Consider the following 14,525-nt stretch of genomic DNA (forward strand, 5'->3'; position numbering starts at 1 on the left):
CATTCAAAAATTTACTTTGTTAAATGCCACTCGGATTCCACGCACAGCTACTCTGAATATATCCCAGTGAACTCGAAAAAAAAAGACACGACAAAGTCGTCCACTTCTGCTTCATACATAGATATTTTATTGCAAACTAACAATTCAACTTTATGACAAACGGAATGATTTCAACCTCTCCATCGTCAACTTCCCATATTGATGTAGCAATATTATATTATCACATTATGACCCCTGGGTCGAGGCCTCTGCTGGTGGACTGTTAGTCCCCGAGGGTCTCTACAACCTAATATCCAAGTACTTCGTTACTACCTTGAAAATACGGATGTATATCTAATTGCTGGGATAAAATTTAGGAATTCATTTCAAACTTAAGGAGTATATCTCCCTCATGTAAAACTTATACGGTACCAATTTTGATGCACCAGATGCGCATTTCCACAAATAATGTCTCTTCAGTGATGCTGAAGCCGAAATTTTGGAAATTCGAAATGACGAAAAACTTGTAAGAGCTAAAAGTAAAACTAGAGTGCCCCCCCCCCCCCCGAAACAAAACAAATCGGAGCCCAATTCGTTCAAGGATCAGAGCTATGCATGAAGTAGATATCATCCTTAATTATGAAATGAATTTCTAAATTTTATGCCAGCAATTAAATATACATTCGTATTTTCAAGCTAGTAACGAAGTACTTAGCTACTGGGCTGTATCATGCATAACTCTGATCCAGAAATGTTTTGATTTATTAAGCGTAACAATATCTGTTCTACATGTTTACATTTACTAATTCAGAATATGCTCAATAATATTTTCAATAAAATGTACCCGTGACTTCAATGTTTTCATGACAGGGGGTAGTCCAGAAATTTTTCAAATGTGAATTGCGACCCAAATGTGTACCTTTCTGTCCCCAGAAAAGCGGGGTTGCGACCTCTAAATAGCAAAAAATGACTTGTTAAAATTTATTCCACCATAGAGAGATGCAACCCCTGTAACACCACTCTAGATCCGCCAATGCATTGATTAATGTATAGGCCTTTCTATAATATATGAATTCAAATATATGACAAGATATTTGATTTCTTTATTTTTCTAAAGCATTTTTTTTTTACAATTGAAACCCAGAGAATGACGACCAGTCACTGTATGCATATTTCCCTTGCCCACCATGTATCCTTATCCAGACCTTGTCCTTCTTCTTCATTCTAATCACGGCTGTTGCTGAGGAAGACTCAAGGTCGGAACCACCACTCTTACCGTCAGCATTATTATAGCCAACTATTTTTCCATTGATGACAATTTGTGTGTTAAAATATGACCCATCCTTCGTCAAAATAGTCCATGTGAAGGAGTAAATACCATCTCGTGGTGCTGTGAATATCCCTGTTTTACCGTTATAGGCAGATCCAGAGTTTAGAGTTACTTTCCCAAATACAACAACAGCATAGTTACCAAGATTTTGTAGACTGGTGGACGTTCGTGCATGAAAAGCTATGACTCCTGTTTATAAACAGAGTTAGCAGTGTGTAAAACATTGAGATACAAATTGACATAAAATGGCTCAAAGTAAAATTATTCATTGAGTTATATCAATAGCACGTGTTTAATCGTTTATTCACATATTTTAATCAGGAATTCAAACGAACAAGTTCTGTAATACAGATATATGCAAATGTATTTGTTCTTCTATGTATGATTAGATGAATACCATGATCTTTTCCTTTGCAAGTTCTTGTTTCGTATCCCATTCCTCGACAGACGGTGTTGTACTTGTTGTATTTACTGATGAAGTCCTGTGTGGTTTCTTTTGCGTACAGTTCAGTCAATATAACCATTAAGACCAATGTCACCCTCAGTGTAAGCATGGGAACCCTGTATAATATATATCCTTATCATGATTTTCTTAAATAGGTATTTGATACATGCAGTATATGCCTGTTTGACACATCTACACTATACAATTATGGAATGTTTAGCAGGGAGCGCCCTTGGGTGATAACTCTACTGAAACCTGATAATTTGTTATGTCCCCCTACTAAATGTTATATTGTCTCCCTTCACGTGGCCAGCCCTCGATGAATAAGTGCAAAAGTAATTAACTTTTCCCTTAAAATGCATTTATAGTGTGTGTATGAAAAAGATGAAGAAAACAAACAATGGTCAACGAAAAGGTAAAGATTATGAAGTGATCAATATCATTAGTCTATATAAAGAATACATAATTAAGAGTAGGGCAGACATGCACTCTTTGATACAAGAAATGTGTAAACTCGTAAAGCATACAAAATTGAGAGTGGGATAACACGAATCCCCTGATATACTCAAACATTTAGAGGTGAGATCAGGTGTCCAGGAGGAAGAAACAAACCCTTTCAACAGTCACAAAACCCCCGTCTGCAGTTGATATTTTCCTGAGAATAGGACTTGGTGGAATATTTACTGAATTCTTTCATGGGAAGTCCTGGAATCCAATACAAGTACGGTAACTTAAATTCATTCATTCTATTGACAGGAATAGTAGATATGTGTCAAACTGAAACGTCATTTTGAAGAATTCGTTTTGAGAAAGGGAACGTCTAAGTGTATGTTTGTAACCAAATGTCGTGACAAAGCCACGTTCTTCTAAAGTATAGTTCTAATAACGAACTTTACAAACAAAGACAATGTTGTTACAATCTCTGTCAACTGGGTCCAATTTATATTCCTTTTTACAAAAACAGAAGGATCGATGATACATATTTTTGTTTTAAAGAAGCTTGGACGCGATTTTTGATCGACGAAAATTGTAACGTTTTTCTTATAGATAAAATAATCCATTATGAATACGTGGATTTAAATATTTTTTCACAGGATACACTTTGTATTTACATCAAACCTGACTACCAAATTCGTGTTTCCAAACACGGGGTCTCTAAATCTAGAGTGAGAGGAATGCAGCCGTATTTCATATGCTGTCAATAGCCAGGAAAAACATGCGAGGGTGAGAAAATCAAGATTTCTGAAAAGTATGTCAAAGCAATTCAACATTTCTACATAGGCTAGCGATTGATTAGGGGAACAAACACAAAGACGAAAATTGAAATTTCTCACTGAAAAAGCTTTTTTCCCCCGTCAAAGCCGTTAACTATGACGCTATACTGATAGTTGAATCACGTGATTCGTAAACAAATACAGAGCGTATGTCGTGTTTTGAAATTAGAAAGTTAAAATGTCTCCAATATATTTATGCGTTAGTCTTTCAACTCTAGGTTTGTTGCTATGTTTTACATGTATCAATTACTATCATACTATCAATTAGATATCTAAATATCTTTCTATTTCACCAACATCGCATCCATACCCCTTTTAACTTATCTAATACAATATCATGATACCGCTCCCGTGTTCTTTATCCATTGTGTCGAAGTGTGAAGGTCATTTTCTTCACATTTAGCCCATCAGGTTGCATACGACGTGATCGAGCACACGTATTGCTGACAGTTTGAAAAGAAATATGCTATGCAGAAAATTAGCAATTGATGTTAGCGACATATCGAACGGCATATTCAAAGTATTTAACAGGATCTTGAACAGATTTCATCTGGTTACATTTTCATCTATTAAAGAAAACACAAGAGAAATACTGTGATATGAAAGAGTAAAAATAACGAACAGTGATTAATCTAAAAAAAAAATCCTTTAGAGAATACAAAACAATACAATAATGGTACAAGTTGAAAACTCAAGGTCGACATCCAAGGCCGAAACGAAAGCAAATAAGTTGTACGTTCAATTATATTATATTAGACATTAAATATATTAAATTAAGGCGAGTCAACCAACAAATACGAGTCAAACGACAAGGACAAATATACAACAATAATGGCAAACAAATAAAGTGTAAGGGGGTTTCATTGAAACAAAGTATTAAACAAACAAGAAAGTATGTATACAGGCGGATCAAGATGATGCAGTGGATAAATAATGATACGTAGATGTGGTGGATCCTATTCATCGCACATTTATAGTAAACGTAAAGTATCACCCTGAAAAACTAAACCTGGATAATCCATATCTTTAGCTATGTCTTGTATGAGATGAAGGAATGCATGAGTGTCGCAATGTTTTCATACCTACCAAATGTGTAATGGCGATCATAAATAAGAGTTGTCTCTCATTGCGTGTAAATAGTTCAACAAAATCAATAAACTAATGGAAAAATTTGAATTTATGATATTTTCTATTACGCAACTTAATACACATATAGGAAACGACCATAGAAAATAGCGCTTGCAATACTTACATGTTGGACAGCGATATTCCTGTCTATTGTCTTACAATATACACTTAAGCTATATACAGGAGGTAACTGTATGCTGTTTAACATTACATTTTTGCAGCCCCGTTTATATATTCCTGAAGATCCATTAAAATGTAACAGTAGTAAAGTGATTGGTAATTGAATCCAACATGTAATGTACATACAGTGTTGATGATCTCACGCAAACAGGAAATTAAACTGGTCAATGTAAGTATAAAGGACATCCATTCTTTTTCTCGTCTTCTTCTTTGTTCATGACTAAATTACATGCTGCATTCTAAACTGCTATGTTTCAGGGATGTAATGATAGGAGAGCTCCATCGTGAGGTATTTGTACAGTTTGTATGAAAATGTATTGTATCATGTTTATTTGGAAATTAATTACTGAATTAAAAAATTCTTTCAAATATTAAACGACATACCGTATATTGCGTCACTTTTTAATTTTTTTTAGCAAAATTATTTCCGCGCATGCCAAAATTACTGTTAATGTGTATTACATGAACTATTTTTAGTAGTCTTCGAGTTTGAAAGGGTCGAAATTCAGACATTTACTTTAGATATTTTACGCGCCATTATTTTTGATGTCATATGCGACGTCTTGAATATAGTACATTAGCCGTTTTACAAACGGATTAGATTTAACCTACAAACAAGCCAATTATCACATTAGATAATATCGTATGGGGTGTTTTCTGTCCCTTAATGGTGTACTAACTGTCAGAAGAAGGGATGGGGATTGAGTTTTTTTTCAAGTTTTTGAAGGAATGTGTGTGGGAACTTTTTAAGGTGATTTTTTTGTCAGCGCAAGGAACGTGTCATAAATACCACTCGCTTTCGTCCATGCACTTTTCAAAAACGCAGTTGGATAGTGACATACTTAACTGTGAGACCTACTTTAACTGCGAGTAAATGGTTATGTAGAGCGCAGCTACAGGCTATATATTCTGTTCTGGTCCTCATCTTTTCACAAAATACACAATCGCACCCTGGGAATAGTATTTGACATTGTCTCATTATATACCTGTGCTCCCAGTTCTTGCCAACTCGTAAATTTACAATTTTTTAAGATTGGAAATAACTGAATTTGCATTCCTTTTGCTGGTCGTGTGATTTGCAGTTATGTGGTGTAAACCATAAGTCTGTGAAAGACGCATTTCAATACGTGAAAGCGATGCGTAGCGGTGATATACAGAGAACTTCAGCAATAAAAGCTACTAGATCTGCCCTAGATGAGTCCACATATAATGATTTCTGGGCTTCGTGGCTGGGCAAGGATATACCACCATTCACACGCGAGTTGGAGCTTGGCCAGGAGTCAACAAGCTTGGATGTATTCTCTCAGAAATCGCCTCGCACCTCCGCCAACCTCCAATTCGTCCTCAGTCTTCTCAGTCTCTTCAAACTACCCACAATAGAGAGAACCAGATCTTACCAAATAACACTCGCACAGAATACCCATAGAGAGAGAACCAGATCTAAACAAGCGACTCTCACACAGATGAAAAGTGGCATCTCGGGAACCAAAACGGCATCTCCTAAAAGTAATGCACTTGACTCTAAAAATCGCGACGGAAAGGGTTAATTTCACCCTTGCCTCTCCTTCTCGATGGACACTGTCTTTGTTTCTGTTTAACGTAAATAGAAATGTTTTTCTTAAGTATGATTGTTTTAAGCATTGACAACCTCAAATTTGTGTCTGTTAATACAAGAGGTTTAAATACCAAAGAAAAGCGTTTAGAATATTATAATTGGTTAAAATATTCAAAAATTGATCTTACCTTTTTACAAGAGAAGAAACGAATCGTTGTATAATTTCTCATGATATAGAAAACTTATACACTGCTTCTCTAGTTCAACATTTAGTAGAGGGGTTTCAATACTGATTAACAATGGATTAGACATTAATATTCTTAATACTCTCACAGATCAAATGACGGACGAAAATTATTAATCAACGTGAAATTGAACGACATAGAATTGACTTTAGTTGATATAGATGCACCAAACAATGAAACATATAGAATCTAATTTTTCAAAAGATTATTAAATTTCAGCTGTAACATAGATAATTGTTCAGATAAAAGCTCTAAAGTATTAAATGACATAATCTTTCAGTAAAATCTTGTCGATTTATGGACAAGTAAACATGATGAAACAGGTTGTGGAGTGATGCTTCTGACATACCCAAGAGTAGAATATATTTTGTCTTCATTAGTAAAACTTTTTTAAATAGATGCAAATCTCCTATTTTACGGAAAATTCCAGGAACCCATTCTAATAAAACTAGAATGTCTTATCACAAAGCATTTAGATTTGATATTAACATACTCGATAACAAGAGAGGAATAGGTTACTGGAAATTAAATATCTCATTCTTAAAAAGTAGCGAATTTAAAAACCAAATTGTAAATATTATACAAAATATAAAAACAACTCACAAGGAACAAGCACACAAAAATGAAAAGATTTAAAACAAGTTATTTTCTATACACTTTTCAATCAAATCGCAGAAAAGCTTGAAAACACAATTTCAAACATTGAAAAAGAAATAAAGGAAATAAAATCTCTACCGCATCTCCAAATTGTTATGAATAAAAAAAAGACTTGGAGTCACAATTAAACGACTTGTATGATACAAAAATTAAAAGGAGCTCAAATTAAGTCACGCGCTAAGAGAATAATACTAAGATGTTTTAAGCCTAGAAAAAAAGCACCAATCACAGCTTGTTATTAATGAATTACAGAAGGAACAAAAAGAAACTTTAACTACTGATGAAGATATTTTGAGTGAAATATGTAATTTTTAAGAAAATCTGTATGACACTAAAAATATAAATTCGTCTGACATTGAGAGTTAGTTAAATATTAGCAATATCAAATGTTTATCTGAGAGTGAGAATAATTGTGACCAATTTCCAATTTAAGCAGATTGTCGAGAAACTGCTATGGATATGAAACAATAAATCTCCAGATCTAGACGGTTTACCAACTGAATTTTATCAATGCTTTCGGAATCAGTTATCGGAACGGGATTTTTTTGGAATACTGAAAGAATTTTTTTTATCAAATGAAATTACTTTTTCCCAACGACTTACTGTCATATCATTAATTCACAAAAAGGAAAGAAATTCCTACTAAAAATCATGGACCTATTAGCCTTACAAATACAGATTACAAGATAATTGCATTCATATTTACTCGCTGTTTACAAAAATATATCGATGATTATATAAGTAACAAACATACAGCCTATATTAAGATTTATAGGGAGCAACGCAGGATTTATATGAAATATTTTTCATTACTGGGAAAACCAAAATCAAGAGGGCTTATTATTATTTCTCGACTTTGAGAAAGCATCCAATTCAGTCGAATGGAATTTTCCGTTCAAAACTACTTGAATGGGAAAAAATAAAAATAAAATTCCTATCTTCCTTTTAAAAAAGAATGGGTGGATCTCTATAACATGTCAAATGCACAGGGGAATTATTCAAGGCTGTCCAATTTCAGCGATTTTATACTTCTTTGTTGCAGAAATTCTATCAGATGAAATAAAATCTAATAAATCGATTCACGGTTAAACAAGAGGCTCATGGGCCACATCGCTCACCTGCGTCACATTGGCTCATATTTGAAGCTTTTCCTATATATTCCCATGTAAAACTTTGATCCCTATTGTGACCGAAACCTACTCCCGGGGCCATGCTTTTTTTTCAAAATTGAATCTGGACTAGGTCAGGAAGCTTTCATGTGAATGTAAACTTTTCTGGCCCAGTGATTTTTCAGAAAAAGATTTTTAATGATTTTCCCTATATATTTGTATGTAAAAATTGATCCCCTATTGTCGCCTCATCTTACCCCCGGGGCCATTATTTTAACAAACTTGAATCTGCACTATGTCAAAAAGTTGTCATGTAAAAATCAGCTTTTCTGGCTCAGTGGTTCTTGAGAAGAAATTTTTTAAAGATTTTTCATATATATTTGTATCTAAATCTTTGATACCCTATTGTGGCCCCATCCAACCACCGAGGGCCATGATTTGAACAAACTTAAATCTGCACTATGTCAGGAAGCATTCTTGTAAATCTCAGCTTTTCTGGCCCAGTGATTCTCGAGAAGATTTTTAAAGATTGTTCCCATATATTTGTATGTAAAATTTTGATCCCCTATTGTGGCTCCATCCACCCCCGGGGGCCATGATTTGACGAAACTGGAATATGCACCATGTCAGGAAGCTTTCATGTAAATCTCAGCTTTTCTGGCCCAGTGGTTCTTGAGAAGAAGAGTTTTAAATGACCTCACCCTATTTTTGCATTTTTGTGATTATCTCCCCTTTGAAAAGGACATGACCCTTCATTTGAATAAACTTAAAAGCCCTTCACCCGTGGATGCTTTGTGAAAAGTTTGGTTGAAATTGGCCCAGTGGTTCTTGAGAAGAAGTCGAAAATATAAAAAGTTTACAGACGGACAGACAGACGGACGACGGACAAAATGTGATCAGAAAAGCTCACTTGAGCCTTCGGCTCAGGTGAGCTAATAAAAACTAAAAAAAAAAAAATGAAATTAAAAATATTCAAAATGCAAACCACATGACACTATAGCTTTAAGTGATACCGATTATCTAAAACCAATAAGGGTCAAAAATAAACTTCACAAAAACAGAATGTATTTTACTCAGAAACCTGAGAAACCAGCTTGAAACAGTAGAGGGAATAAACGTAACTAAGAAAGTTGCGAAGTGTTTAGGCATAACTATTTATGTGGGTCAAGAAAAAACTGAATGTTACAATAAAAACTGGATGAATATATATCACGAAATTGAAATGTAATTTGAATCATGAAACAGAAGAAAACTATCATGATTTGGAAAATGTACAATCATTAACGCCTTGGTTTTATCAAAAATAACTTATGTTGCAAGCATCTTAGAATTACCCGATCCTAAGTTTATGAAATATATCAGTAGAGAAGGTCACGTGACTAATGGCCTGGACGGTCAAAGTTTAAACCAGGGAGGGAATTTAGTCTTTATGTAACCGGATGAAATAATAACATGAACTCCGGTGTTGTGGGTTGTATCTTTATTGTGGCGATGTAAATTTATTTCTTTACGTTTTCCATTTCGTCATTTTTCGTTATTTTCTGTAAATACATTTCGTGGGTTTTTGAGCTCATGCACGAGCGCTTTTGCGCTTAGTATATATACTACTACTGGTCAGTTGTCGGACAGTGCGAGGTTCGTTACAAGCAACAAAGGTCGCTTTTGTATTTCTGTGCCTTAGCCATGCATGTAATGTCGTCAGACCACGAGATAAATATCACGAGCTGAAGGATATCTAAAAAACCACGAGCCAGGTCCAATATCATGGGTGAAGATTTCGACGCTGTAATTTTGACGCCTTGTTCAAATTGAGATTTCAGTGATGCATTTGAATTCTGAGAAAGAAGCTCTCCCACCGGAATATACTTTTATGCATAGCAAAAAATCATCTATGGAACACTGTTAAAATATACGTTGTTTCCAACATTGCTTATAGTAGCGAGGACGCCGTCAATTTTTTCTCGGCTATATTAAGAGCCGCCGCAGCTAAAAATAGAAAACCCGGCGCATTCGATGGTTTCTCCAATCAGCAGCTTTTTCTCAGCAATGCCAAGTTCGACTTTCGACAAGAGTATTCTTTAAGAGCATTTCCACCGAGTTATAGGAAACCTCTGCCATTCCTGCAGACTCTCCGGTCATTTCGTCAGGTTCTATCTGTACACCTAGCAAATGCAAGCCATGCGTCACTTCACAATCAACTTTGAAACCGTTCCAACTCAAAATATCAGCAACCACGGCAAGTCAGCAGCGAAGTTGAGTACTTTAATTTGAATAATGAAAATTGCAGAGCTGAATTTACTGCTACATCTGTCGTAACCATTAAAGATTGATTTAATACTGTTGAAATTTTGGAAAACGTAAAGCTGATTTCTATATAGTCAACTTTATTACTCTTGGTTATAACTTTACACGGTAAATTATTTTTATTAAACAACAAATACAGAATATTTTGAAAGGGCCATCCTTGATTTTTTAGCAAACTTTTGTTTCCAGCCACTCCATTGTGTAAACCCACTAACCATGTACATGTCATCAATAATACCAGATTGACTTTTGACCTTATACACGTTGGCAACTGCTTTCTAGCGTTTCAGTGGGTTTGGCAATTGCGTATGATAAATCCTATGACAAGTGATTATAACCATATCAATATTTACCCAAATCATTTTAAATACACGGGGTTTTCTTGGAATTTCAATGGCACGGTCCGACATTTCACTTTTACAGTCCTGTCATTCGCGTTAAGAGGCTGCTTACATTTTCACATAAAATCTTAAGACCTTTAGTTTTGCATTGGCGAACTCAAACATATAAAATCACATGTAAATATGACTGGGTTTGCTATTTCGAAGCTAACTGCAATAACATATCAGCAAGTTTTAAATATTTTTAGTCATCAAGAAAAGTATTTGGCACCCAGTAACAATCTTAGAATGAACCGTCTTTCAATTTGAACTAAAACTCAGTTTCATAGGTATATCCGTGGAAAACCCATAATTACGTGTTAAGATTAACACTTGGAGAGATTAAAAGCGGGTATGGTTGGGTAAGTTCCTGCAAATTTGCATTTGGTCCGGTTTGTTCATACTGCAACTAGAAAGTTACCTACATGTACTTTAATTTCAAACACGCTTTCTCGGGAGAACCAATATTTTGATTGTACAACGCTAACAAATAGCTAGGCAATTTTCTGGCAGGAATTTTGATTGGTTTTATCATAGATTTTTGGAAGTTCAAATATCCTGAATTTTTTATTTTCCCCTGGATCGAAAAGCATTTTTGCAGTTGAATAATTTAACAGTAATTCTAGAATAGATACTAAGGAATGGAAAACTGCACTTTGGATATTTTAGTTAATTACATGTAATGTATGACTGTTATCTATTTACAGAGGACTGCTCTTCTATATGTATTAAAACATATATAATAACATTTGATCATTGATTGTCATGGAAACGGAGGACTGCTCTCCTACACGTATATCAACATATATAATAACGTTTGACCATTGGTTGTCATGTAAACGGAGGACTTCTTTCCTACATGTATATTAACATACATAACATTTAATAATTGGTTGTCATGGAAACAGGACTGCTCTCATATATATATATATATATATATATATATATATATATATATATATATATACAAAGCACTAAAATGACCAACGACACGAACAACGAGATTGTCAAATTTTCGGGACGACCCGTCCCTTCTTCAGGAGAAACGAAAAGAATTACATAATGTGGTCAATATCAACAGAGCATAATAACAAAAACTACATATAAATACATCTACCACTATAACTACACTAATCTACAAACGTATTTACAACGCAGACTACATGTTTAATTAATTAAGTTTCTTGTTTTTCTTTTCGGACATATTGGATCAGCTCTTTGGACGAATAAGGCATGTCCTAATTCGCTCCACTTTTAACATTGATTGGCAAGCCTAAAGACCAAAAACATGTAGTCATATTATCATAATTCAACGAATAAGCATGTCAAATTTACACTCGTGCGTATACACTGATAGAATATACTGGACGTGTTGTATAGATATTTCAGAGGGGGAGTAGGCCTAGAAAAGATTTTGACAGACGAACTGATAAAAAATATAATAATGGAAATTGTTTGTACTACAATTTCAGAAATTGGATGGATGGGTGGGTAAGTTTTTCTTCGTTATTGATTTCAACATTGAATAACAGCTTTTACTACATAATTCCCTTCTGCCAGAAAAGGGGAAGGGACACTAATTGATTGCATCAATATAGCTCAGAAAAATAACCTTACTAGATAAAGGGGAAAGGGTTGACAGGACAGCCTTGATACTACTTGCCTGTATATAGGCTCCTGCATGATTAAATTTTGTAGTGTGTTTCAAGAGAACTGGCATATATCTTTATTGTATAATTATGTAAAAGTGACACCTGGCCTTGATACGAATGATTGTAAAACTCATATTCTGTGCTGATTTCAGAAACTACAACTTTGTTGTGCAGTGAGCCACTTTAAGTCAATAAAAACAGCAACTTATGGTATATTGATTTTTTTTCATAGACACAAAGTTACGAAACCTGCTGAAGCAGACGCATCTGCTTCAAACGTACATGTAGGAACCGGAGTTGGTACTGTATTTTCTTCATTTTCATTTCAGTGTTATTTAAATTTATATGCACACCAAATACTATAATGGTATTGTTTTTTGTTCTTAACAGCTTCCCTTGAAGACTAGGATGTTGTAAACTTACAGTGAGAACTATACCTGCTTAATTAAAGGAAACCATCCATGACAATTGGGAACATCATAATTAAAAGACCCTGGAAAGGTATGTTTTTACAGTTCGTTAAGGAAAAATGAACAATGCACTTTCTATACACTGACTAATTATCAATTTCACAGGTCAGCGCAGATTTCACCATATTCAATTACCTAGTAATTTTAGGGGGGGGGGTGTTGCTGTTTACACCATTTTCTGTGGATATTTTTCATATGTTCATGAAATTTTGTTTGAAGGGATCATGAACACTGTTGGGAGTGTCCATTCAACTGAAATACCAAAGTCAAAAGAATTGAAGATTGCAACGGATGCAACAGAAGTGACCTAAAATGACAAAATTGATATGAATAGCCAGTCTTTCGCTTACAGTAATTAGAAGGTTCGCCACAAAAAAAGACTTTAATGTGTATTACACCTAATGCATCGCATTTCCAATCTGTATGTTCGATACAAATCTGATTCGGCAATTGTGAACCATTGTGGCATTTTAGAGAAGTTGCAAGTTGGTGATATATTCCTGGCGGACAAAGGATTTTGTATATTTGACAAACTTCCAAATGACATGACACTTAATATTCACCCTTTCTTACAAATAAATCCCACTTCTCAAAAGAGGATGCACAACTTTGCTATAAAATTTCCAGATGCAGAATTCATGTTGGATGGGAAAATGAAAGAATAATATTTTTTAAAAAGCCCTTAGCCATATCCTATCATAGTGTAAGTATGAATATAAAGCCTTTTGGAACGTCTCCATTGATTTGATTAACACCATTTCCGGCATATGTAGTCGTTCAGTAAGTTTTAGGTTTCTCCTTCACATCTGTTAATATTTTCGTGAGGAGCAAAGATAGGAGTGAATATAAGAAATAGTGATCAATCTCATAACATAAGATACGGAACATCTCAATCCAAGAATACAATATGCGATTGCATGGTGGCTGGTATGTTTCGCCATATGGTATGGAGAACGTGAAATATCAACAGACGAAGACTATGGCTCGGTTGACAATGGTTTTCTAGGGGTGAAAATGTTCAATGTTACCCTCAACTAAATGCAATATTTGTTTTATTATACTGAATGCAAGGTGAAGATAACGAACAGTGATCAATCTCATAACTCCTACAAGCAATACAAAATAGATAGTTGGGCAAACACGGACCCCTGGACACACCAGAGGTGGGATAAACAACCAAGCAGAAAAAACTTTCGTCTGTTAACATTTGATCAATCACAGTCATGCGATATGTCATATATCTATGCGGTATTCGTATTTATTACAAACGTTCAAACGACTTCGTCTAACAATCTACGGCGAACCGTCGTGCATAAATTTGACGCATGTGATAATTTTTATAATATCACCCGTTGTCAAGTACTGTTACTCGTTGCTAGATACTATCACCCTGGAGTGCGTGCTTTCTGTTCTCAGAGGATAACAATATGTTTTTTCAAATGTTTCTTCAAATGCTTCTCGACCAATCAGAATCGAATATTTTACTTGAAAGTATAATGATAATCATTGATAAGGACTAACAAAAATTGCATATAATGTTTGGGTCACATGGGTAAATTGCGTAAGCTATATAAAACTGAGTAGTTTTTCTCTACCAACGGTATCTCTTAAAATTCATTTCCGGAAGGGAGGGGTTAGGGTTACAAAATTTGATATAATTTCAAATTGGTATATTTTTTTTCTATTCAATATTTTAGATGTTACTTGACTTATTGTAAAAATGAAATAAAACAAGAAATTTGTGAGCAAAATGTTTTGGTTGTCTGAAAATTTGTGCCTGATAGTGTCTGAGAAACACCATATTTAGGGTAAATATG

The 14,525-nt window shown here is 34.6% G+C and overlaps 1 protein-coding gene across 1 annotated transcript; it reads right to left on the minus strand.

Annotated features, from left to right (window-relative positions):
* Positions 1-1,065: 1,065 nt before the first annotated feature.
* LOC125677066 (heavy metal-binding protein HIP-like) lies at positions 1,066-4,353 on the minus strand. Its single transcript, XM_056160219.1, has 3 exons — positions 4,281-4,353; positions 1,707-1,870; positions 1,066-1,498 (listed from the first exon to the last, which is right to left on the minus strand). Coding segments are annotated over exons 1-3 (558 nt in total). The 5' UTR covers positions 4,283-4,353; the 3' UTR covers positions 1,066-1,106.
* Between the last annotated feature and the right edge of the window lie 10,172 nt (positions 4,354-14,525).

Source organism: Ostrea edulis, chromosome 3 (genome assembly GCF_947568905.1).
Source record: "Ostrea edulis chromosome 3, xbOstEdul1.1, whole genome shotgun sequence".
Taxonomy (NCBI): Eukaryota; Metazoa; Mollusca; class Bivalvia; order Ostreida; family Ostreidae; genus Ostrea; species Ostrea edulis.

Excerpts from the sequence above, each read along its gene's own strand:
- LOC125677066 (XM_056160219.1), bottom strand. Across the intron at positions 1,499-1,706 it reads TTGCAAAGGAAAAGATCATG|GAGTCATAGCTTTTCATGCA; the intron begins GTATTCATCTAA and ends GTTTATAAACAG.